General features: G+C 37.3%; 2 protein-coding genes across 2 annotated transcripts in view; both read right to left on the reverse strand.

The window, feature by feature from the left end:
- Positions 1-11493, reverse strand: part of LOC103056890 (cystathionine beta-synthase-like) — a 33308-nt gene extending 21815 nt beyond the window's left edge. The window contains exons 1-4 of the mRNA XM_015889229.3: positions 11130-11493; positions 10694-10897; positions 2151-2332; positions 829-935 (exon numbers count right to left, since the gene is read on the reverse strand). Coding sequence (XP_015744715.1) covers positions 829-935; positions 2151-2329 — 286 coding nt within the window. The 5' untranslated portion in view covers positions 2330-2332; positions 10694-10897; positions 11130-11493. The remainder of the gene's footprint in view (positions 1-828; positions 936-2150; positions 2333-10693; positions 10898-11129) is intronic.
- A 4458-nt stretch (positions 11494-15951) lies between these two features.
- LOC103054827 (cystathionine beta-synthase-like protein) overlaps positions 15952-25674 on the reverse strand; it is a 41671-nt gene continuing 31948 nt past the window's right edge. Inside the window, exons 15-16 of the mRNA XM_007434944.3 lie at positions 20268-20352; positions 15952-17714 (exon numbers count right to left, since the gene is read on the reverse strand). Coding sequence (XP_007435006.1) covers positions 17605-17714; positions 20268-20352 — 195 coding nt within the window. The 3' untranslated portion in view covers positions 15952-17604. The remainder of the gene's footprint in view (positions 17715-20267; positions 20353-25674) is intronic.

A 25674-nucleotide genomic window follows, 5' to 3' on the forward strand; every position in this document is an offset into this window, starting at 1 on the left:
TGTCTGGTTGTCTGATAAACTTGGATGTTAATTTCTTCCTGTGAAAATTATCAGTTTGTTTTCCCCATAAGACAAGGTAGGAGAGAAATAATAGAAGGAAAGAATTAAACATCTCATCCATTTTAGGAGTCCTCTGAGTAAAAATCAGTTCATCAGGAGACTGAATTGGGGCTGACCTGTATAATGTATAGTTTGATTCCAAATTAAATAGATTTACTATTAGGTTGGAGAAGGGGATGTTCCTAATTAATGAGTTAGCAGAGAAAATGAATATTTCTTAGGAAGGCCAAAAAATGGGCGTTAGAATTACTAGCCAACAGCCAATGAAGCACTAGCAAAAATATTAGAATTCTATGTATCATGTATATAGTCACTCTCTATATTCTTTCTACTAGAGCTCTAATGTACACCAGTATATTAGAGTTCTTGCTTCTGACAACTGTCAATCTTTCCTCATCTCTTTTTACTTCTGCAATCAGTATTTCTTATTAAGTGTCAGGTCAGAGTGTGCAATCTGGGGTCCTTCTAAACAATTTTGTCACCCAATAATCATTATTAATGTGGCAGAAAGGGGAAAATATTAGTAACAACACTCAATATATTTAAGTAATTAAGTTAAATTGACTCACATTTCATTTTTGTCCTGGTTCTGCCCATACTCTGTCCCACACGCTTTTTGGACTATAGCCCCAATATGCCACTTTGGCGGCTGTCAGCTGCAAAATCCATTGTACAGCCCAACCTACATGCTGGAATGAAAACTTTTCCTCTTTGCTCCTACCCTAAATTCAGCAGCATTTTAGATGACTTAGGGAAAGACATACTCACAAAGTTCACACTTGAGACCATAAGCTTTTGAAATCTTGTTGACACGGACCAGAGGAGTGTGCCCAATTTTCTCTAAGATGTTTGCCAAAATCTTTGGTTCTTTTCGCCTGCACAAGAAAAAAGGACAAAAACAAAAAAACCCTTGAAATGTATTATTGTCTCCAATAAGAAATGGTATGCTAAAGTAAGGCCTGACGTCTGATTTATTTTTAATGCTGAGCAAGAGGAACAGCAATGTAATCCTTGATTACATAGCAAATCTGGGCTCAGATTAGAACCTATCATGATTCAAATCAATGCTAATATGACAGATGTCATTAATATTAGCAATATGGAAGAACCATAGAGGTTATCTCCCATTAATATTTTATTTTTTTTAAGTACACTAGTAAGTTGTGAACCACTTTAGTCACTGAAAGCGCATGTGGGGGCCTGAGGGCCCAACTGATTCTTCCCAGCCACCTCTGGCCTCACACTGAAATGGATACAAGCCATGGATGGCCTTCTCTTGCAAGGGGCATCTGATCCCATCACCCAGCTGCGGAGGACTCTTATGCAGGGACATCTGTACATGCAAGATTGTTTCCATTACTGCTTATCTGGCAGGGTTAGCATGGCACCAGAACATTAAAGTATTAGCTACTCTGCACCTTTACTGACAGGCCGAGTTTTGGAACAGAGCTGATAACCTATTTCTGGTCTATGTCATTTTCAAAAGTTTGTACTCACCATTCATTCCATTTCAACATCTGGGCATACTCTCTCAAATATGCATTTAAACACTTTGTAATTAGTATTTTAAACTGTATTTTCTCTCCAACATACATTTAAAGGTATGTTTTGATTGTTTCCAAGCTGCTGCCAAACAAGTTCAAAATCCAATGACATTGATTTAACAAGTGTTAATCATATCATTTTATGTATGAAAATAATGTAGAAAAGTTGCATAAATTTCCTGGGCTAAGCTCAAGCTACTGTTCCACAATCTCCTGGAACAAGTCATAGTTGTCCCTATCTCTCATCTTGAAATTCTTGTTTAAAGTCCTTTTAATTTATTTCTTTCATAATAAAAACTGAAATGAAGGAATTGATTGGCATATATAAATGAAGCCTGAGCACACTTCTCTTTGTACAGATGTTTCCTTTCTGTCAGAGACCTGGTCAAACTTGACTGAGGTAAGTACAACTTCTAAAGTGTTAGAAGATAGCTACCTGTAGGGCATTGAACTCTCTTCTGTTTCATACTGCCTGTGAGCCAAAGGTATCTGTTTCCTGTCTGAGATACAATTTTAAAGCAGACTTTACTCTAAGTTGCTACTTACTGAGAAACATAGTGATGAGGTGACTCTGAGATGGATTTTCCCGGTTTCCAGGTGCATCTGCTAGGCAGATTGGGACGAATCCAGATGTTACTGGTTTTGGCTTCTGAGTTTTCCACATCTCCATTGAGGAAAGGACAAACTCTGATTGTTTTATTTGAAGTGTAAACAGAAGCCATCATAAGCTACAAAGGGAATATTGAAAAATGAGCATTTGAACAAAAGCTTGAACTCTAGTAAAACAGAACATACCTAGCAGAAGGAATCTTTTTGTTTAAATATACATGTTTTATGTATTATAGAAGGCATTACTACATTTTGCAACACAGCATTTTTACAGCTGAAATGAATTTTTATTTTTGGCAGCCAACGATTAAAGGAGGACATGTCAGTGATGTGATGACATCAGTGCAGGTAAAAGCAGAAAATCCACCTCAAGTTTTTCCTATTTGGAAAGAGTCATTACATCTTAAAATTTTTTAAATTAAAAGAACAAATTATGGTGGGAAATCAAATTCTAATTTAGCGCTTTGCTGTGAAATTTCAGCAGCAAGATCTTGAGGACTATGAACACAGTTTAAAATGTGCTTAGAGATCATCTGTAGGCCATGATTTCCCTCCTCTCTTCCTTTCTGGAAACCACCATCCTGCTGATCCTTTAAGACTTTCATAGGTGTTTGACAATCTTCTTTACAGTGTTACTATCAACCATGTTCTTTGGTGTAGTGTGAGACCATAACTAGACAGCTACAATTTTATTTTTTTCTGAGTAATTTTATTAAAGATTATAATTACAATAGTAAAAACTAATACAAACTAAAAGAAAGATAGAAAAATAGAAAGAGTAAAAGGTACAAAGAGAAAAAATAGGAAAGATATGAAGAATAGAAAGAAAAAAGAAAGAAAAATAAAAAATTTAGTAAAGAAAAAGAAAAGAAATTACAAAGAAGTGACTTCCCACCTTCGTAACAAGTATAAACAATTTTAGTAACTTATCACCTTATCTTAAAATACAGCAAATGATCTCTTCTTCCAATATCCCATCTCTTATCTATAAACAAATCCATAAAGTATTGTCATTTCAGTCCTGGTGTCAGCAAAAGTCCATTAAAAGTTACCAGAGATAACAACGTATCTATTTTAACCTTGGTCAAATAAACCAACCCTATATTTCTTCTTTTCACTTCTAACAATCTTAATCTTTAGTCCATTCAAATAATGTTGTAGAACTTGATTTCTTTTCATTTCTTCTTTGTTCCTTCTCACAAGATTCTTCAAAGCTTTAACAAGTCTCTTTTGTAAGTCCAATATAGAAGAAATATTCAGGTCAGTCTCTTGGTTTATTGTTTCTATGTTCCTTTTAATCATTAAAACATCAGCCAGTTTCTTTTGTATGTCCAGTGTAACATCTTTTTCCATGTCATTCTTGTAGCCTGTCATTTGTAAATCCACTTTATACTCAGTCTCTGTCATGTTAAGTAAAACATGTTCCTCTTCCATAACATCTTTTAGACACAGTCTATCCATAGAGGGAGATATCATTGTTGACATTGTTAATATTAATTTCTGACTCCATTTTTCAAAAGTATCCCTCAATATTTTCAGTGTAAGAATATTTTGTGCCATTCTGTAACTGTTAGTCAAGTTTATGTGTTCTTCTCCTTTAAATGAAATCTTTAGTTCCCTTTAGTGTCCAATTTTTAAAATCTTATTATATTTTTAAAAAAAACACAAAACAAAAGCATTTTCCTACGGGAAGGATTCTTTATAATTAATTCCAAAATCTTATTTCAAATTTATCTGGACCCTTAGTCCATTTGTAGCCTTTTAAAACCAAAGTTTTAATCAACCTTATTGCTGTTTATTTATTTTTTTTTAAATTAAGTTCTTAAACTTATAGTTAAAATTTTCTTTCATTAACGATTCAAGGCAGACTCGCCCGGTATTTTCAGACTTGCCAATTCAAAGGTTTCTAATAGCTGAAAAGTAGTTAATAAGCAATTTCCAAATGTGATTAAAAAAGGAAATATGTGAACTTAGTGTCCTTTTAAAGGCGTCGACTGCAGTTTGAGCAAGATGGCTATTCCCATGTCTCCCAGTGCTCAAAACCCACCGGAGACTGTTGTCTTGCAGTTTCTTCATGAGGAGCAACTGTCTAGAGCACTTGTGGGTGATCTCCCATCCTCTCTTTGTCCAGAGAGGTTCAAACAGCTGGTCTACTCACCAGCTCTTCATTCTTCACCATGGTTGTTGGCTCCACTTTTTGCATAGCTATCTTCAGTCTGCTATTTCTTCCTCCGAAGGTCCCAAGAGCTACAATTTTCAATGTGAATTCTCCATGTACTTCCAGAATCAATACTGTATTCTTATTTTTGGATGCTTTCCTCATTCCTGCACTACAGCGATTTTTGTTGAAGCTCAAGGAATATTTCTTACAATCACAATGACACATTTTAACAATAGTAAAACATTCTATTGTTCCAAGCTGTCTTCAAAATTATTATCTTGTATTCCTCATAATTCATTTCATCCTGAGTTCAAAGTTTATTTAAGGAATATTTCCAACCTCAATTACAAATCAAAGTGCTTCCTGGACGATGAGTTCAATGGGATCAAGGTGCAAGCAAACAACTGTACAGTGTTATTACCAACGTCCTGCAAGGAATCATTCACTCAGTGAAGTCAAAGCACCTCCCCAGTTAACATATTGTTTTGGAGATATAAAACTATTTTGAAGTTTAAAACTGATTTCAGCTGTATTGTATCCAAGAAAATAGCAACAATTTGTATACAAGAAAACTTGCTTTTATTTGAACATTTTTCTAATCACCAATAACCTATTACTACTAATGTTTACCATTTGAGAAAACATTTTTTTCATTTATTATATTGAGGTAAATCTTTTTCTTCTTTCAATTTTTGAGAAGTGCCAACGTGATAAAATGTAATGGAGTTCAGTATGTAAACCATTATGGCTGTCAAAGACAAAACACTAATAAACTTTGGCCAAAGTAGATACAAAGTTAGCCAGATAACTATCAATACTGGGGAGGTGTGGACAGGGATATAACACTTTCCTCTTTTCTAAGGAAAACCCCTTCCCTGAAGCTTTTTTTTTTTTCAATGTCAGTGGCTTTTGAATAAGAGCAATCTAATATCTATAACTATCTCCATTGTGGAACTGGCTTTGAACTGCAGCCTTCATGACTTAAACATTTGACCAGATTTTTGGGTTTTCTTTTCCTTCCTTCCTTCCTTCCTTCCTTCCTTCCTTCCTTCCTTCCTTCCTTCCTTCCTTCCTTCCTTCCTTCCTTCCTCCCTCCCTCCATTCTCTTTTCTTTGTTTTTTTTTAACATCTGTCCTGATGGCATTGAATGCTTGCAATTACACGTCTGCATTCTGTTGGTTACTCAGCTACAGATTTTGGAGTGGTATAATCTCATGAATTATTATTCTTGCCCACTAAAAAAATTAAAATAATATAATATTTTTAAAGAATCTGAAAGTAGACCACCTATTTTATTAAAAGAGAGCCAGTTTGGTGTAGTGGTTAAAGGCAGTGAGCTAGAAACCAGGGGACCGTGAGTTCTAGTCCCATCTTAGGCACAAAGCCAGCTGGGTGACCTTGGGCCAGTCACTCTGTCTCAGTCCTAGGAAGGAGGGAAGGGCAAACCACTTCCAAAAATCTTGCCAGGAAAACTGCAGGGATTAGTCCAGGCAGTCGCCAGGAATCAAGACTGACTCAAAGGGACACAAATAAAATAATTAAATGGTATTTTGATACCTTCCCCACCAGTTCCCCATGCTTTCTTTCCCATATATTTGCCCTACTTGTTGAAATATTTGCTATCTCTGGGGTTCAGAAGATAACTCTGTCTCAGCTAAAGGCACAGAGTCCAGGAAGAAACCAGAATTTTCCACAGGAGTGACAGAAGAGAGCTTCTGGCCTTCATGAACACACATGAAACGAAATTGCCCTTTTTTTCATTTTTGTCTGGAGATTTACCATGACCATTGCGAAAACTCTATCAAGTAATAACTGCTTAGCAGATGGCCAGATGTGAGTACTACCATTATCTACGGTAGTCAGGACCAACTTTGATACTTGCACTGCAAAGTAGGATAACACTGTAAGACAGTTTTCTCAACCTTGGCAACTTTAAGATGCCAAGAATTCTGGGAGTTGAAGTCCACAAATCTGAAAGTTGCCAAGGTTGAGAAACACTGCTGTAGGATAATATTTCAGAAACTCTAAGGGCCCAAGTGACTGTAGAATGAATATTGTTTAGATATATAAAACCTAGATTCATTTTACAGTCTGCTTCTGTGATTCAGGAACTACCTGCTGCTTTATTAAGCTCCCCTTTCCATAGAATTGGAATTTGTTGGCAGCTAACTTATGGAGAGAAATATGCCAAAGAAAGCAACTTAATGCTTATACTGAAATCATGACTCAGCTTTCTATCCATTTTCAAGGAAATCTCAATGTACTGGCAACCTTTACAGCTGTACTATAGGAATGATCCTTGTTGCCTTTGACTTTTTTTCTTGCAAATGAACTTGATTGAGGTTACCCAAGGTCAGCTTGCTCCAGATTTTGTTGCTATCAGGGAGAGATTGTAATAACAAGAAGCAGTATTTGCTGATGTGGTGGCATCCTCACCACGCTGCCCAACTTCAAAGTTTAAATAAATGCCATGATTGCTTACCATGCTATTTTTCTTTCTTTCTTTTTTTAATAATATTTTATTGAAATTTTAAAGTTACAAAGTTAAAAGTTAGAAATGAAAAAGAAAATTGAAAATACAAATTATAAAGAAAAGGAAAAGAAAAAGTGAGATAAAGTAAAAGAAAAAGAAAAAAGATATGAAAAATAGATAACTTCCAATCTATCTCTGGTCTTAGGAATAGTAAGACTATCATAAGTGCTAGTTTTTAATACATTAAGTAGGAGTAATTCTTTGTCAAAACATATCCCATTACATTTATAATCTAATCTTCAAATCCCTATGTAAGCTTCACCCCACCTGCATTTTGCAAATAGTCCATCGATGGTTTCCATTCTTTAAGGTAATAGTTATTTGAGTTTTCTTTTAATAAGCAAGTACCATGCTATTTTTCAATATGCCTTTTGTAGTTTGACCAGGCTTTTGAGAAAGGGTGTAGTCCACAAATTGATTGCCCCTTGATGTCCCACCAGAGTTAATGAGTCCCTTAGATTCGCATCAGTGTAAATAAGGCTTGGGTGAATCAGTGGTAAGAATGCTGGCATTTTAAATATAGAATAAAATAAATCTTTCAGGACAAAACTGTGCATGTTTCCTTGGAAATAAATGTTAATGGAAATAGTTATAACTGCTACCTACATTTGCAGTCCAAACTATGCTTGATGAACATTTATAGTTTAGGCAAACAATTGATTTAAATAAACTGAAGTAAAATGCCCTGTTTGCATGATTTTTGAAAACCTATTTCAGAGCAGAGCTACATATAGTCCTTGCTTAAAGACCACAATAGGGACCAGAAAATTTGTTATTAAGCAGGGCAGTTGTTAAGTGAGTCACGCCCAATTTTATGACTTTTTTTGCAGCAGTCATTAAGTGAATCACCATGGCTGTTAAGCGAATCACATGGTTGTTAAATGAATCACATGGTTCCCCATTGATTTTGCTTGCCAGAAGCCAGCTGGGAAAGTTGCAAATGGTAATCACATGACCCTGGGACATTGAAACTGTCATAATTGCAAGCTGGTTGCCAAGCACCCAGATCACGATCACGTGACCGTGGGGGTGCTGCAATGGTTGTAAGTGCGAGGACCGGTTGAAGCCCCTTTGTTCAGCACAATTGTAACTTTGGTCACTAAACGAATGATTGTTAAGTGAGGACTACCTGTATTTGAATTGGTTCTTTAAGATAGCCCTTTGCTCTGCAAACCAAAACACAGAGCTACACACATAATTCCCTTCTCCTCCATCACGTGAAAGTTTTATCAGTATATTTTGCAGTTTCCTAGCAGATAACCTGCTATCAACAAGTACATGTTCCATTGCCCAATTGCCTCTCATTTCAGAGTCTCCTGCAGCATTGGTAGGAGAGTAATTCATTTTGCACTGATACCACCACAGCCCACTCTAGCCAGATCAGAGCCTGTTTCCTCATAGACTCACAAAGTTGGCAGTGACCTTGTGGTCATCTGGCCCAACCCTCTACTCTGTGCAGGATCCACCACAGCATCTTTGACAGATGACCATCTAGATTCTGTTTGGAGATCTCCAGCAAAGAAGACTCATCACTTCACTAGTGGGCTGATAGCGCCTAGTCAGGAAGCTTATATAATCTATCTTCTTTTCTACAAATCTCAAGAGGGATTCCAAACTGTTCTTCCTGGCCTCCCTTGTGATATTTCAAATGCTAGAGATTCACCGGGAAAGCCAATTCCCAATACTGTGTCCAGAGAATATAAGAAGTTGTATTATACTTTTTAAAACCCTGTAACATGTACTGTATTTAATACATTTATAATTAATGTACTAGCATTCCAAGATATCAGTATTTTAGCAACTGTCTGTCTAGTTTTTGATTTGGCAGCTTTAAGTGGGTCCTTCTAACTATGGCTAATGGGGAAAGTATTCCTCTGTACCAATGTGATGTTATGATAATTGCATTTTTATTTAGTAATTTTAAATATTTGCTCCCAGGAAGCCTTAAATACACACACATTCACTCACACACACAATCCTAAATTCTAAATTATGTCCTCCCCCATAAAACAGAAAAGCAGTATTAAAGATAGCAAGATAGGCTCAAGGGAGTAAATTACATCAAGGAAGAAACTGAGCTATGCCCTTGATCTGAAGTGCCAGTATCGAAATATATTCCCCACTAGCCATTCAAAAGACCTTGACAAGAAGGAATACTCAAAACAAGATCTTAAGGTGGGTGTAAGTGATATGTTTAGTACCACAATTTCAAGAGCTCAGGAATGTATTGCATCTGCAGTTTGGATTCTTAAAATGCTTCATTAGCAGAAATGGCCCCTATCAACTCCTAGAGTTGAATTATATAATTCTAGGATACAAGCACTCCTTGTCTTAGAAGCAAACACTCAGCCCCTGGAAAAGTCTTCCACACTTGTCTCATCAACCTATTTTCCAGTTGGATTTCAGCTACAAATGCATTTGTACAGTTACAAATAGATTCTGTAAGCTGCCCAGATTCTGTTGGAGTGTGTGGCCAGAAAGAAAGAAAGAAAGAAAGAAAGAAAGAAAGAAAGAAAGAAAGAAAGAAAGAAAGAAAGAAAGAAAGAAAGAAAGAAAGAAAGAAAGAAAGAAAGAAAGAAAGAAAGAGAGGCTGGATTCATTCAACTTGCTAAGCTAAAACCAAGCGAGCCTTAATAAGTGTGACCCCAGCAAGTGTACAGATTGTCTCCGAGTCTTTCTTCCTGTGAGAGAAGGCAGCGTATTAAACTACAACCACATAGTAAGAATTAGAGGTATTACTTGGATACCATTTTGTTTTATTTTTCCATTTCACTAAAGTAAGTTTTGGTCTCCCTGATTATTTCTGCATGTTACCTGCCTGTAAAAGGTTTGCCACTCTGAGGAGTCCTTCCCCATATTTACAGAGGAGATAAGCTAAAGTCCTTGCTGATTGTTGATGAGTGGATGTCCAGGAAGGAGGAGGCCATTTTTTGCAATAGAGTACTCCCCCATGGGAAGTCAGTTTGCTATCTAAGAGGGGATAGATAAATAACATACTGTTGATATCTAATGGAAGGTAAATATCATGAGGTCGCCATGCTTGCCATAGCAGCATAAGAATTGCATATATTTGTGCTACAATCTATTGGTCTGTCTTTACAGTAACTGCAATAATATCTTTTCCTGAGGTATTTTATTAGGACTTCCAGATTTGGAGTGCAAACAGTTGGACTGCCAGTAGATGGCAAGAAAGAAATATGGACTAGGATGTCTGCTACTGTTCCGAGTATCTGGAGGTAAGCACTCCAGATCTGGTAGCCCGAATTTTATTATTTAGCTTATGCATTGCATGCATCTTTTTTCTGAGATCACAATGTCGTTAAGCAAATAAATGACTCCTTCATCTTCTAATAGGTCCCTTTAAATATAGGTTATCCATTTAAGCAGACACATAAAAAGCACACCACATAAAGCATCTTTTCTACCAAAAAAATCAGCTAATAGGAAAACACAAATAATTATGGATTGAGCTGCACAGAAGTCAGTCAATAGAAAGCTTTGGGTTATTTCACAGATAGACCCTGTTAATCTTTAGTTAATCTGATAGATAATTTAAGATACTGATTATTGGCAATCAGGGTGTATGATCTCTCTCTTTCAAATCTAATCTGCCATTTCTGGAACTCCTGCACTATTGTTAAATGTTTATCTCAAAGTGTTCTCCTTTTCAAATGCCAGCTCATCAGAAAACAGTAATCAAATCTAAATGCCAAATCTGCACAAATGTTATCAAATCTACCAAAGAGTAAAGACATGCAATGAGCTATTAACTGCAGAAATGCTCACCTTCTTGCCAGCTTGCTTGGTACGATTGCCGGCAATGCCTTTTCTGCTCACTTTTATCCAAGCTTTATGATTCCAGAAACCAATAAGCTAACTTGGAACAAGGCACGTGGTGGGACAGCGGTTGGCTCTCTTGACCCTCCAGCTTCCCTTAGGTTGTTTCTTCAGACTTGAAGTACAATCACTTTCCAAAAGGCAGAAGTCACACTGTAAGGGGGATGTGGATTTGGCTTCAGATAAAAAGGCAGAGTCTGAGGGATGGATTTTTTATAGACATTTTTGGGATTTGGTGAGGAACAAGTCATGTTATACACATTCACACATTCTGCAAAAGCCAGAGGTCTTTTGGCAGTAGGGTTTTAAAAATTATAATTTTGCTAATAACCCCAGTAATAATAAATTAGTATATTTATAAATGATGATTTAATTTCTCACTCACAGACTCTTAATCGGGGGAGGGTGTTGTCCCAGCCCAAGTCTGGGTTTGCTGCCAGTGTGCCAAATGCTCAAAAGAACACACCGAGGTGGAGATTGAAGCAAAACTTCATTCTGTGCCCAGAAAGGACACAAGGAGATCTCTCTCAAAGCTTGTGTAACCACCCCATTGTTCAGTGGCTTTTTACAGTGCGCGTGTCACAAACCTGACTCCTTGTGGTCACAGCTTAACCTTTGCTTATATGGGGATCTCTAACTGCTGTTCAGCAATACTGAATATATCTAGAATTACATAAACTTTGACACCCAAGCTAATCTATATTTACTAGATATGTTTCATTCTAGCGACTTCTCTAACCACAATTCCTGTTTCTTGCTTCCTGCTGTTTGCCTTGTCCCAGGATACATTTTAGCAAGCTTTAGGTTTGCAATGCTTTTGTCAGCCTTTTATTCTGAGGCTTCTAATGTTATGTTTGAGAAACCATTTTATAGGTAATTTATTAGAAGTGTTAGTAAAGGGTGAAGCAGATTCCTGATGAAATGTAGGATGTTGTTCTTGTTCATCAAGGGGTCCTTTAGGAGGTGAGGGAAACACCTTTTTCTATCTAGGGTGACCAATAATCTCACTTCCATATCTATAAGTGGTTAAGGAAAAGATTATACAATCAGCTTTCAGAATGTTGCCATGTTTTTTTTTAAACATTCTTGCTCAGAGAAATTACTTGGCAAATATGTGTGACAGAAGAAAGTAATCCATTTGTGGAACAGTTTCACCAGTGGTGCAGGATTATTGTGACACACCCATCTACAGTGTGACCTGCTGAGTGGAAAATGAGCATGTCCCTATAAAAGAAAGAGAAATAAGCTCAGAGAAGGTCCTCATTACCAGCCCGGCTGAGGGTTGTGTCAGTGGAGCTTTGCTCTCCCTCAAATTGAACCTGGCTCCATGTAAGTTTTCTTGGCAACAATATCAAAGTGATTTCCTGCTGCCTCCTCCCAGGATGTTTTTTCCAACTTTCCAGTCTAGCCTACTAACTTAATGTTTTTTGGTGGTCTTCTATGGCATAGGGCCCGGTTACTTGAGGGACTGCCTGCCTCCCTTAGCATCTGCCCAGCAGGTTCAATCTAGCAGAGTTGGCGCTCTCCAGGTCCCATTGATTAAACAATGGCATCGGTCTGCACCCTGGAAGCCCTCTGCAATGAGGTTCCCCTGAAATTCAAATGGCTCCTACTGTACTGGTATTTCAAAGAGCCCTAAAGACCTGGCTCTTCACCCAGGCCTTTGAAGAGGATGACTGATGCCCCTTCTTTTTTGTTCTCCTTGTTTTCTTTGCCATAGTTGTTGTCTTGTGTTGTTCTTTGTGTACTAATTTTTGTTTTTAAATGTTTTTAAGAACTGTAAATGGCCCAGAGTTGCTGGGAGTTGGGCGGCATACAAATTTTGATGATGATGATGATGAAGATGATGATGATAAATGCATATAAAGCCAGAATTGAGAAGACAGCAACAGACAGCAAATGCAGCCTTTGGAAAGAAGCTGAAGAAACAGTGGACTACCAGTCCAAGGAATTATTTCCTTTCATTTATTTTAAATGAAACAATCGAAATGAAGTTTTCTTAAAATGTATACAGTACATTGCAAATTAGTATAAAAAGGAAAAGAAATCAGGATAAAGCAGGGCAATTTCTAGCACACGTATTTAAATTAAAATCCACTCCATCTGGATTGCAAAAGAACAAGACATGCAAAAGGAAGATCAATACTCAGTGCACCTTATCTTTTCTCTGCCTGCTACTGTTGAATCAATGCAAGCAAACATGCTCCAGATGGCTCATGAGCATTACTAATGCTCACAGTTCAAAGCAGGGATTATTAACGATACTGTATATATTTTGTCTTGGCCACACTTTGCGTGGTGGCGCAAAGTTTGCACAAGTATCACCTGAATGTCATGCTAATAGAGAAGACTATATGTCTTCTCACTTCAGGTGGCGGGGAGCTGCAATTTGTTACTGCATTTGAACATGCCAAACTTGTGGCATGTAAATAACTCTAAAACCTAGCACATCTGCAGGGAAAGTTTCATTCCAATACCTTCTCTGCTGTGTGATGGTTTTGTGACTGCAAATAATGTATGAACATATTCAAACCATGTGACCAGTATCTGTTTTCCTGACAAAAGGGGCTCGTCTGCTTTTAAAATCAGAGGTGAGAAAAGTAGCTAAATGCATTATGCTTCCTGTAGCAAAGGAGGAGGTGAGCAATGCATCATTACACCTATTACACCCAGCCAGTACTTCAAATACCGTCAATAGGAAAACATGCTTACATCTTTACAACTTCATTTCTATCTGGTAGCCGATAGAGCAAAGTATTCTTCTTGTTAGCATGCTTTGACTCCCAGATTGGATTGCTCTGATTGCTGTTATATTAATCCAAGTGGCAAAGGGTACATTTTTAGTTGATCAGTAAGAACAAACAACAACATGGCCAGTACGGTGCATGGGCAGCTGGTGAATCTGCAGGACAGCTGGGCACCATTTCTTTCCATAAAGACTTTGTTCCTAATTGTTGGGACACAGTTTCAAAAAGTACGTGAAATTATGACAGCCTTAATTATAACTCAATGTAGGATCTTTAACCCCTTCCCACCAACAAAGGAATGTTTCCTTTCTCTCATATATCGCCAGGCTCAAAGCAACTGTGGCTGGTTCATAGCCACAAAATTCAAAAAAACCATAATGAACACCAAGATCATAAAGCCACTCCATAAAACCCAGACTGGCAACATTCATGTTAAAACTAGTTTTGCTTCATTCTGTCAATTTGCTTCCTTCACTGGCCAAGAAAAGCAAATAGATATGCAAGGGCATTTTTGGTCTAACACATTTATCACAGAGGCAATTCATGCTAACTCAAGGTCTTTATAATTGTACAAATAGGCCTATTATGTTATAGAACTATTGCCTTTTGGGTGCACATCCAATTTTATAATATAAAATGAAAAGAGCCCTGAACTGGTGGCAAGGGAGGAGGACACATGATCAGAAGGATAAAGGCATCTCTTGCCATACATACTTCCATTGCTCCCTGGATAGTGGGCTGGATTTTAGCCATTCCCTGACAGGTCTTGGGGAGCTTATTCATTTAGAGATATGATCCCAATTTCAGGGCCTTGAGCTAGTCACAAGACAGCCAGTTTGGCATAGTGGTTAAGGCACCAGGCTAGAAACCGGGAGACCGTGAGTTCTAGTCCCACTTTGGCAATTCAACATTGATGATGGGAAGTAACCTTAATTACTTCAGTTGGAGGGAGGCTCACCAAGGAATGAGTCAGGCTATGATACACAGAGAGCTCTACCCTTCAACATCTCACCAAAGGTCCCCAAGCAGCTGCTTTTTTTCAGAGATTTGGTTGCATGAACAGAAGGCAAAAACCCACAAATACACCTGTGCATTAGTGGAAATAACCTCCAACTATGAAACAGCTATAAAAAACCAAATTCCACAAAATATTCATAGCATCTGACATCATTACAAATAAAATAGGACAAGAATCTAAAAATACTGTACATGAATTTGTGCTCCTTAGAAGCCAAATAACTACGTTTCTACTCTAGTTTATTTCTCTTTCTCTCTGAAACAAAAATTACACTGAGTTGGGGTGATTTATTTGCCTCCTATACAGGGCAAGCAGAGGGACTTAAAAATTATAACAGATGAATGGAATGCATGGGAAGGGAGGAAATTGCATTATCAGCATGGATGGTTGCATTATTTATCCCACTTTTCTATCCTACATTTGACTCTCTATCCATAGTACAGTGTCATTATTCTGATTTTTGTTTCCCCAAACTGGCAGCATGATCTTTTTCACAAATTTCCAGTACTAAATAGCAATATAGGAATCTGCGTGTCTTAATGCTTGCTACATAAATAATCTGATTTATGCCTATTAGAAATTTTCCTGACAGTATGACAAAAAGATGCAGTATTTTTTAACTTTGGTTCTCCAGCTAATCCAGTTACTGAAAAGCAAATACAGATTTTCTAGACATTTTTAAATTGTATTTTATATTATGCTACCTTGTTATGACCTGTAGTTACAATAATAAATGTATTTACCTTACCTATTTTTTGAAGGGTATTTATTCCTTATTATGAAAGTAATGCACTGGATTGAAGTCTTCTATTTATCTATTGCTCATGTCCTGTACAGAACACGCAGAGCTTAGCTTATCCATATTGTTCTGTGTACTTGCATTAAGGGTGAAAGAGGGCAGTCTGAATCAGTTGGTTCTATCTGAATCTGCTTATTAGGCTACAAAAGGTTACCTACCAGCTCATCTTCCATGATCTTCCAGAACTATTAGATGCAGAAGGGGAATCCAAGGAAGAAATGCCATTTCTTCTATTATCAGAAGTGATAGACCATCATTCCTCCCTCCCCCCAAGTTTTTTTTTGGTAAAGTTTGTCATACTGATTTACTAGGAAGGAACTAAACCTTGCCAGCAATGAGCTGATACAATTCCTGGCATTCTGAATCATAGTTGGAGAATAAGAGGGCTTTGAATCTGGTAGCCTCTCCAGCCATGACTCCTTTTTGCCCTTCCTGAGGTCAGATTCTCCTCTCAAAAGACAGGCCTCTCTCTGCGCTCCCAGAAAGAGAAATCAATCAAATATTATCTGGTCCTTAAGGAGGCTTCCACGGTTCATGTGATTTCAGTATTTTTGTGCCTTAGAACGAAACAAACATGTGCCCCCAGCCCCCATCCCTGGCACATCAGAATTACCTCTAAGACAAACTAGTTAGACTCCGGCTCTATTAGCTTATCAGGACAAACATTTATTTAGTTCTTTGTAGTAAATTTAGAATAAACATGACACAGAATCCAAACTTTAAAAACAGATAGATGACCTTTTTATGGTCCTAAAGAACCACAAATGCTAACTGGAATGCTGAATGCTGAACAATATATTGAGACCAAATAGTAATTTCTCATTTATTATATTACAGCAGCCTTTTAGTGGTTTTATATCATAATCTGAATTCCATATATAAGCAAAAACCTTCTGCACAGATAACTGGGTCCTTGATTGTTGCAAGGAGGATTTTCTGGCATCAAACAAGTATTGTGATTGGAAAAAGTACAGTATTAGTAGTCCACTCCTTTAAAGCTTCCAGTTAAAGAAAACCACAAAAATAAAATAAAATCCTGCATCAAAGTAGACTACCAAAAGAATCAGAAAACAGCTAAATGTGTTTGCAGTCATTTCCCATCAAGACCAGCTAAACATGTATAATTTTAAACAACCTAGCATACCCATGAACAAAGCAGAGATAAAAGTGACTTGGCCAACATCATGCTGGACAGTTTAAAAAATATATGTGCGTATATAAACTTAGAATCGAATTGATTTAAGATTAAATAGTCCAATTTGGTCTTTGTGGAACAAAAGTATTAGAGGTGCTGCTCATTTTCTAGCAATAAGCTGGTAGTGATTCAGTACACAAAGTTCTCTTTGGTTTACACACATAATGTGCATAGAGGAACGAAAACTGCATGTACTAGTTAAGGGTTTCTTTCCCATTTTTATTTTTTGCTAATTATCAAAGCAATTTCTTGCTTCCCTTTCCATCTTTATAATTTGGCCAGAATGAGGAAGGGCATTGCTATTAAGCATTCAGAAAGTGAAATCTGCAAATAGGAAGGATAATGGATATTTTATCATCTTAGTGTTGAAGGTGGGTGGGCAGTATATGGGATCCAGATAGACAAACTAGCAGCTATAAAAAGAAGTTAAAGTAGCTGACTTCTTATAGAAGACAGAAAATGTTTTCAGACCACCTTTCCTGTTTGCTCATGTAATTGTATATTCTAGCACCCGGATACATATGAAGACAATTCCTTCATGAAGATTGGGTTAGGAAATAGTTGTGTTTCCTTATAACTCTGCAGTAGAAGTCAACCAGTAGGTTTGACACTGGTCAAGCTGTAACAGGATTAAAGATGAAGATACCTAATACTATTCTGGGTTGTAAAACAGCTTACAGTAAGAGATGGGAGAGTTTCAAGATACATGTGGAAGGAGGACCAGTGAGCTTGGCAAGTTGTCACATGGCCATCCTATTGCAATGGCTTGATCATTCAGGCCTTAGTCCTCCTGTTCAGTTGTGCTTTCACAATATAAAACTTGTAAGTGCAAACAAAGCAATTTCTTACTGAAACTATTAATCCTAAAACATCCCAGTACCTTATAGTTCAGTGTGCTCACTACATTCTAGAAGTTATAACATTTTAAAACGTAACAGTTGTTTATAACGATTGACTTTGACCTTATTCATTTTGACCAAAAAGATTTTTCTAGATTGTTCTAACAAAGGAAGATAAAAAAGAAGGAGGGAGGGAGGGAGGGAGGCTTTTTTTAATGTGAAAAGCCAATGAAACAATGCCTATTGATGTGTTTCTTAAAACTTAGTTTGTGTTTCTCTTCTGTTCCTGGGCAGTCACAAAGTTCAGCAAGTCAATTGCCGTAACAACACCAAACACCATTTGCCTTTTACTAGATTCGCCATCACTGTGATCTAGAAGACACAAGACAATACAATAAGTCTGATTTGTGAAATGAGATGGAAACTGTCTGTTTTCAAATTGGCACTTTAAAACATAAGTTTACTATCCGCACTTACACAATACAGAGAATTTACACATGCATGTAGTTAGTTATCTGACATTAGATTTCCCCAACCAGATGCCTTCCTAATGTCTCAGACATGTATCTCCCAGAGTTCCTACCCAGTACATCTAGTCTACAGAACAAGGGAAAGGACTCCAAGATGGTAGCAGCCTAGGAATTGCCTTGTTTCTTTGTTCTGCTTCTGGAAACTGGGCCTATTTATGCTACTGACACAAGTCTGCTAGCATTCAGTACAAATCTATGTGATGCTGTCAGCTCAAGCTATAAGCATTTTGGAAAAAGAATGACCTCGTAATAATCTCAAATGCATATTGCACACAAACTGAATAAGGGACTTTCTGAGAATTTCAGGGATAAACTGGGCAAGGCTCTGCAGTACCTACCATAGGGCAGAAGCATTCTTTTAGGTGTAGAACTGCCACTCTTGGCTTACTCTGTGGCAGCTACAGACTGAATTTGAAAGATAAAAGCCACTTAAAAAGAGGTAATGAAGGGCATATCATTAACAGTGGGTGAGAAAACCCAAAACTTAGGATTTAAAGTAGGACAATTCTGTGGCGAGTTGTCTATTCCAGTGTTTCTCAACCTCAGCAACTTTAGGGTGTGTGGACTTCAACTCCCAGAATTCCCCAGCCAGCATGCTGGGGAATTCTGGGAGTTGAAGTACATACATATTAAAGTTGCTGAGGTTGAGAAACACTGGTTTATTCCACAAATTTTAAATTTGAAACTTGTTTGTCACTGTAAAATCAGGCTCCACAATTTATGACTCAAGACTATATGTGACCTCTGATTTTCTGCAGTCCCTTCCAACAACCCCCACACCCCAGTTCTGGTTTCCTGTTATTCTGAGGAGGGACACCCAGAAATATTTTAGTATAAGCTTAGAGCAGACTTAAAAACAACAACAGCAGCAAAAGACAAGCCTTAAAACAAACAACACAACACTGGGGAAGGAATGCAGAAAAGCCTTGCCCTAATCACATGCGTGGAAGGACGCCCAATTTTCACATTACTTCATTTATTGTAGACTTCATCCCTCCCCCCTCAAAAAATAAACATTAAGTGCAGCCCTGCTACCAAAGTTGCACCTTCTGACTGAAAATTTGAAGCAGCCTTCAAATTAGAAAGTTTTAAAATTCCATAGTTGGATTCAAAAGGTTTCTTTTATCTGATGGGAGGAGTTCTTCTGTCCTTCCACTGGATGATGAAAACTTTTAGGAAGAGGAGGCTAAATGAACAAAGACAATGGTTTTCCCCCACCCCCCACATGAAGATACAAAGGTAACATTTATTTTAAAGGTAGGCTTTCTGCCCAGTTCTGCCAAAAGGCTAGTAAATAAATGTGTATCAAATAGATGGAGAATTTCTGGACCTTGAGTGACAACTGCCTGGAAAGCATTTTAATAAGTCAAAATAAAAAAGTAAAGTAAAACTAATCAACAAATTAGGAATCAACAGTAGCAGAAAGCTGCCATGATAAAGAGTTTTCTGAGATCTTAAGGGCTAATCAGTTTATTATCATATAAGCTTTCACAATCAAATTTAAGTGATAATAAATTGGTTAATCTTAAGACACCACATTCTGTTATTTTTGCTGCAAAATTTCTATGAAATTTCAGGGAACTATAAATAGCAAAGGAATTGTTTGTGATGTCCCAGCATAACTATTATATTTGAAAGACATCAATCAAATCTAAAGTGCAGTTATAAGCCTTCAAGAAAACTGTATTGAATGGATAGTTATACATTAACAATGACCTTGAAGACAAAGTCACCTAGTAACTATATGGGTTACCTTGAAGAAAGGAACAGAATACTTATAATGCTATTGTTTCTTTATACATCAGTCAGATATCCTAATCTTCCTTGTCTTGAGTTGCTCACCCATTAACTTCTGATGCTATGTATTAATCATGGGGAGCAGTTGAAAGAAATCTAGATTCATGCCAGGATTTGAATTGGTTGCTTAGAGGTTTTGGATGATTTTTTGGATACATACATACAACGGAGAAATATAGAAATTACGATAACTATTATGGAAGGTGGAGATCGAAACCAGTACACAATCCATTTTCTTTAAAAATAAATTACAGGCTGGCCTAGCACTGTAGTGACAGCAGGACCAGAATCAACACCAGTGCTTAGACTAAGAAAAACCCTTCATCTAAAGTTTTGGTTGTACCATTATTAATATACACGTTACATTTTATAGGTTACTCATTTCAGTCCAACCCAAGATTTTAAAAGGCCTAACCTGCTGCACTGGAGAAGCTGGAAATAACATTATTTCATGGCTACAGATTTCATTGAATATATTTAATAGAAAATATTAAATCATTATAAGTTACTAGAAAATCAGCAACGTATAGTCCTAAAACATGCTAATTAAAAAGGCAGAAACTGATTTGGGACAGCATATAGATAACCTTATACTCACATTGAATCTGTTCATGTACCACCAGAGCAAAATGATCTATTTCCAAAATATGGGAGAGCTTTCCTAAGTTGTCCTGCAGATGAATCTGCAAGAGAAAGTTGCAGGACTTTAAAAGATGTAGCTATTATTTCTTACGTGACATTCACATTTAGATAAGAACTCTGATCCTTACTCTACCCAGTAGTTTTAGGTTAATCAGGGTTTATTAGGGATGGTCAATGCTTGTGATCTGAAGCAGAAAAGGTGTTTTGGAAGTAGGGTGGGCGTGCACACTGCACATGCTGGCGCCTCATTCAAGAAGATGCATTTCTCCCCCTAGACTTGGCTTGCACGCTGTCCTGGGAAAATACATGCTTGAGATAAGGAAGCAACAACAGGATGCAACCAGGCGTGGGCGGAGAGTCAGCACTTCTTTACCTGAAGCTTGTACTTTCCTGGGATCACACAGCTACCATGTGAGCCCAGGAAAAGATGCAGCTTCTTTAAGGTGGTGCTGACAGGCATCCATCCACCTCTGAAGTAGCATTTCTGTTTTGGATACGAAGCACTGCACATTCCTAGGATTTATATACAGTGGGGCAAAAAAGTATTTAGTCAGCCATCAATTGTGTAAGTTCTCCCACTTAAAAAGATGAGAGAGGCTTGTAATTTTCATCATAGGTATACCTCAACTATGAGAGACAAAATGGGGGAAAAAATCCAGAAAAATCACATTGTCTGATTTTTAAAGAATTTATTTGCAAATCATGGTGGAAAATAAGTATTTGGTCACCTACAAACAAGCAAGATGTCTGGCTCTCACAGACCTGTAACTACTTCTTAAGAGGCTCCTCTGTCCTCCACTTGTTACCTGTAGTAATGGCACCTGCTTGACCTTGTTATCAGTATAAAAGACACCTGTCCACAACCTCAAACAGTCACACTCCAAACTCCACTATGGTCAAGACCAAAGAGCTGTTGAAGGACGCCAGAAACAAAATTGTAGACCTGCACCAGGCTGGGAAGACTGAATCTGCAATAGGCAAGCAGCTTGGTGTGAAGAAATCAACTGTGGGAGCAATAATTAGAAAATAGAAGACATACAAGACCACTGATAATCTCCCTCGATCTGGGCCTCCACGCAAGATCTCACCCTGTGGGGTCAAAATGATCACAAGAATGGTGAGCAAAAATCCCAGAACCACATGGGGGGACCTAGTGAATGACCTGCAGAGAGCTGGGACCAAAGTAACAAAGGCTACCATCAGTAACACACTACGCCGCCAGGGACTCAAATCCTGCAGTGCCAGACGTGTTCCCCTGCTTAAGCCAGTACATGTCCGGGCCCGTCTGAAGTTTGCTAGAGAGCATTTGGATGATCCAGAAGAGGATTGGGAGAATGTCATATGGTCAGATGAAACCAAAGTAGAATGTTTTGGTCTAAAGTCAACTCGTGTTTGGAGGAGAGAGAATGCTGAGTTGCATCCAAAGAACCCAACACCTACTGTGAAGCATGGGGGTGGAAACATCATGCTTTGAGGCTGTTTTTCTGCAAAGGGACCAGGACGACTGATCCATGTAAAGGAAAGAATGAATGGGGCCATGTATCGTGAGATTTTGAGTGAACACCTCCTTCCATCAGCAAGGGCATTGAAGATGAAATGTGGCTGGGTCTTTCAGCATGACAATGATCCCAAACACACCGCCCGGGCAATGAAGGAGTGGCTTCGTAAGAAGCATTTCAAGGTCCTGGAGTGGCCTAGCCAGTCTCCAGATCTCAACCCCATGGAAAACCTTTGGAGGGAGTTGAAAGTCCGTGTTGCCCAGCAACAGCCCGAAAACATCACTGCTCTAGAGGAGATCTGCATGGAGGAATGGGCCAAAATACCAGCAACAGTGTGTAAAAACCTTGTGAAGACTTACAGAAAACGTTTGACCTCTGTCATTGCCAACAAAGGATATATAACAAAGTATTGGAGATGAACTTTTGATATTGACCAAATACTTATTTTCCACCACGATTTGCAAATAAATTCTTTAAAAATCAGACAATGTGATTTTCTGGATTCCCCCCCCCCCCACACACATTTTGTCTCTCATAGTTGAGGTATACCTATGATGAAAATTGCAGGCCTCTCTCATCTTTTTAAGTGGGAGAACTTGCACAATTGGTGGCTGACTAAATACTTTTTTGCCCCACTGTATTTTAAGTTGGATCTCCCCAAAATGTTTATGAAGACCAAGCAGGACTTATTAAAGGCAGATTAATTGCACATCCGACATGGACAATTCTTAACATAATCTATTTCGCTAATAAACAATATAAGCAATTATCAATATTATAATTAGATACAATGAAGGCATTTTCCATCCTAGGTTGGCCGTTTCTATTTTCTACCTTAGAATACATGAATTTTGGAGATAAATTTTCTAGAATAATTCAAAATATTTATCAAAACACTAGCGATTGTGTTAGAGTTAATTATACAGCACTATTTTTTCTTGATAAAAAGCAGTATTAAACAAGGATGTCCACTTTCCCCATTATTATTTGCTATCTCATTAGAAACTTTAGCAAAGGAAACAATGTTTGGAACATCTTGCCCCCGGAGGTGAGACAGGCCTCCTCACTCCTGGCCTTTCGGAGGGATTTGAAGACCTGGCTGTGCCATCTGGCCTGGGGCGGGGAGGGAGGTTGTCAGAAATGGGGTTGGCTAGCCCCCTAGAGGCCTGGTGTGGCTTCTATCGGCCTCTTGGATTTTTTTCTCTTCCTTCCATTTGTGTAAATGTGTTTTTCTTTTTATAAATTTTAATTATGTATTTATTTGTTTTAATTTGATGTAAACTGCCCAGAGTCCCCCATTGCGGGGAGATGGGCGGGGATAAGTCTATGTATAAATAAAAATAAATAAATAAATAAATAAATAAATGTATAATGATTAGAAATTAATGGTGCATTATAACTTTTTGGTGATGATATTGTGTCAATCTCCTTAAAGCATTATGAATTATGCAAATTTTCACAAATTTCAGCAAATTAGAAGGTTTAAGTACTAATTTTTCTAAATCAGAATTTCTATGTATAAATACCTCCATGGCAGTACAAAATACATTAAGCAGATCACCAGGAAGTAAAATCTGTAAACACTTTTTTAAATATCTAGGAATTTCCTAAAAAATTGACAAATTATTTCAGTTAAACTAAAAACCATTAATTAGTTAGGAAAATAGAAAAGTGGTCAAAATTTAAATTAGCATAGCTTGATAAAATAGCAGCAGTAAAAATGTCTCAAATGGTAAGAAAATGATAGAAAATGATCAGTAAATGTATACATAATGACAAAAAAGCAAGACTAAATTCAAAGTTGCTCTAGAAAAGGACCGATGAAGGAGGTCTTGGAATTCCAAATATTAAATCTTATTATGATGCTAACCAGATCAATAACTTTTTAGGTTGATAATCAGAAAAATTGTTTAAAGATCAAATTATATAACTATGCCACTAGCAAAATTAGGGTAATTCTTTTTATAAAAATATTCATAAATAACTAAAACATATTCAAAATCTATTTCTTCTGAATATGTTTAAAATTTGGAAAAGAAAAGTCTCAAAACTAACTTCAGAGCCTTCATAACTTCACTTTTATATTTCTCATGCCTTGCTGAATATAAAATTAAATAGTACTGGAGATGGGAAATGAAAGGACTTCATTATTTAAAAGACTTGTATGACAGGGACATTCCTAAAATGGGAAAACAATTATAGGTAGTGCTTAACTTACAACCATTTGTTTTAAAGACCATTCGAAGTTACAATGGCACTGAAAAAAGTGATTTATGACTGGTCCTTGCACTTAAGACCACTGCAGCGTCCCCTTGGTCACTTGATCAAAATTTGGGTGCTTGGCAACTGGCATGTATTTACAACGGTTGCAGCATCCTGGGGTCACATGATCACCATTTGCAACCTTCTCAGGGGGCTTCTGAGAAGCAAAATCAAAGCGGGACATTGGATTTGCTTAACAACTGTGTGATTTGCTTAACGACCATGGCAAAAAGGTCATAAAATTGGGTGCAACTCACTTAATGACCTCATCCTTTAGTGATGGAAGTTCCAGTCCCAATTGTGGTCATAAGTCAAGGACTACCTATACAAATAATTTTAGGAAATTTAGCTGTTTCATGATGCCAAATGAAAGGATCCTATTTATGGTACTTAACACTAAGGAAACTCAACATGAATTATAGTATACACCCCATGTTTTGGAGAAAATGTAAAGAAATATGTTCATATCATCATATACTGTGGTCTTCTAAAGTTGTTCAGCCTTTTGGAACTGACATTTTTTTTAATTAAAATATGGCTAATCACAACTATGGCTATTATTTTAGACCCGAAGTTGGCCTTACTAGGGACTGTTTTTTTTAATCTATCTATCTATCTATCTATCTATCTATCTATCTATCTATCTATCTATCTATCTATCTATCTATCTATCTATCTATCTATGATAGTCTAAATAACATTTGAAACATGAAGAACTGATAGTTTTCTTATTCATTTCATCCAGACAGATAGGAGCAAGATCCTAGAAAACAGGAAAGGATTTGAATACAGTATTTCTATAGGGCAGCAAATATGCTGGAAATTTTTTCCAAAGGAAAAACTCACAAAAAAAAACAAAAAACCCAGCAATATTTCCACACCGAATAATATTTTATTTCATGTGTTTAACCTTATTATGTACAACAAAAACATAATGACAAACAAATTACGGGACTGCACACCACCCACTACGATAAGGGTTTTAATGCTTAATCCATGTTGCTGCAACTTAGTTTCATTTCATTTTAATTGGTCACCTTAATAAAAAGCTGTTTCCAATCAAGAGCGTTATGGATCCATAAGTCCTAACAAGGCCCACAATCTTATTGAATCCTTGCAGAAAACTATTATGGATGCACAAGATTAAACCACTAACTGCCAAGAAAGACATCACAAGTTGGAAGAGACCAAGAATAAAAAGAAAATTGTATCGCAACATTCATCCCTTCTACAAGACTGGGGTGTTGTCTTTCAATCTACAGTACTTACCAACCAATGCATGCTGCCTATGGCCCAGCCTCAGCCACTGCCACCACCATTTTACTCAGTGTGCCTCCTGCCTTCCAGTCAAAGAGCAAATGCAAAATAAAGTGCACTGCCAGTAGATTTCCTGGAAGTCTTCTTTGTTTGGAGAATCTAGCACAGTGTTTTTCAAACTTGCCAACTTTAAGATGTATGGACTTATGGAGCATGCTGTCAGGGGAATTCTGGGAGCTGAAGTCCACACATCTTAAAGTTAACAAGGCTGAGAAACACTAATCTAGGATATCTTGAAAAGAAAAACCATATTAACAGACTTTCTCATTTTCTGAGAAAGTATAA

Source organism: Python bivittatus, unplaced genomic scaffold (genome assembly GCF_059951505.1).
Source record: "Python bivittatus isolate LINGU-HERP-01145 unplaced genomic scaffold, Pbiv_v1 ctg000350_np1212, whole genome shotgun sequence".
NCBI classification, from domain to species: domain Eukaryota; kingdom Metazoa; phylum Chordata; class Lepidosauria; order Squamata; family Pythonidae; genus Python; species Python bivittatus.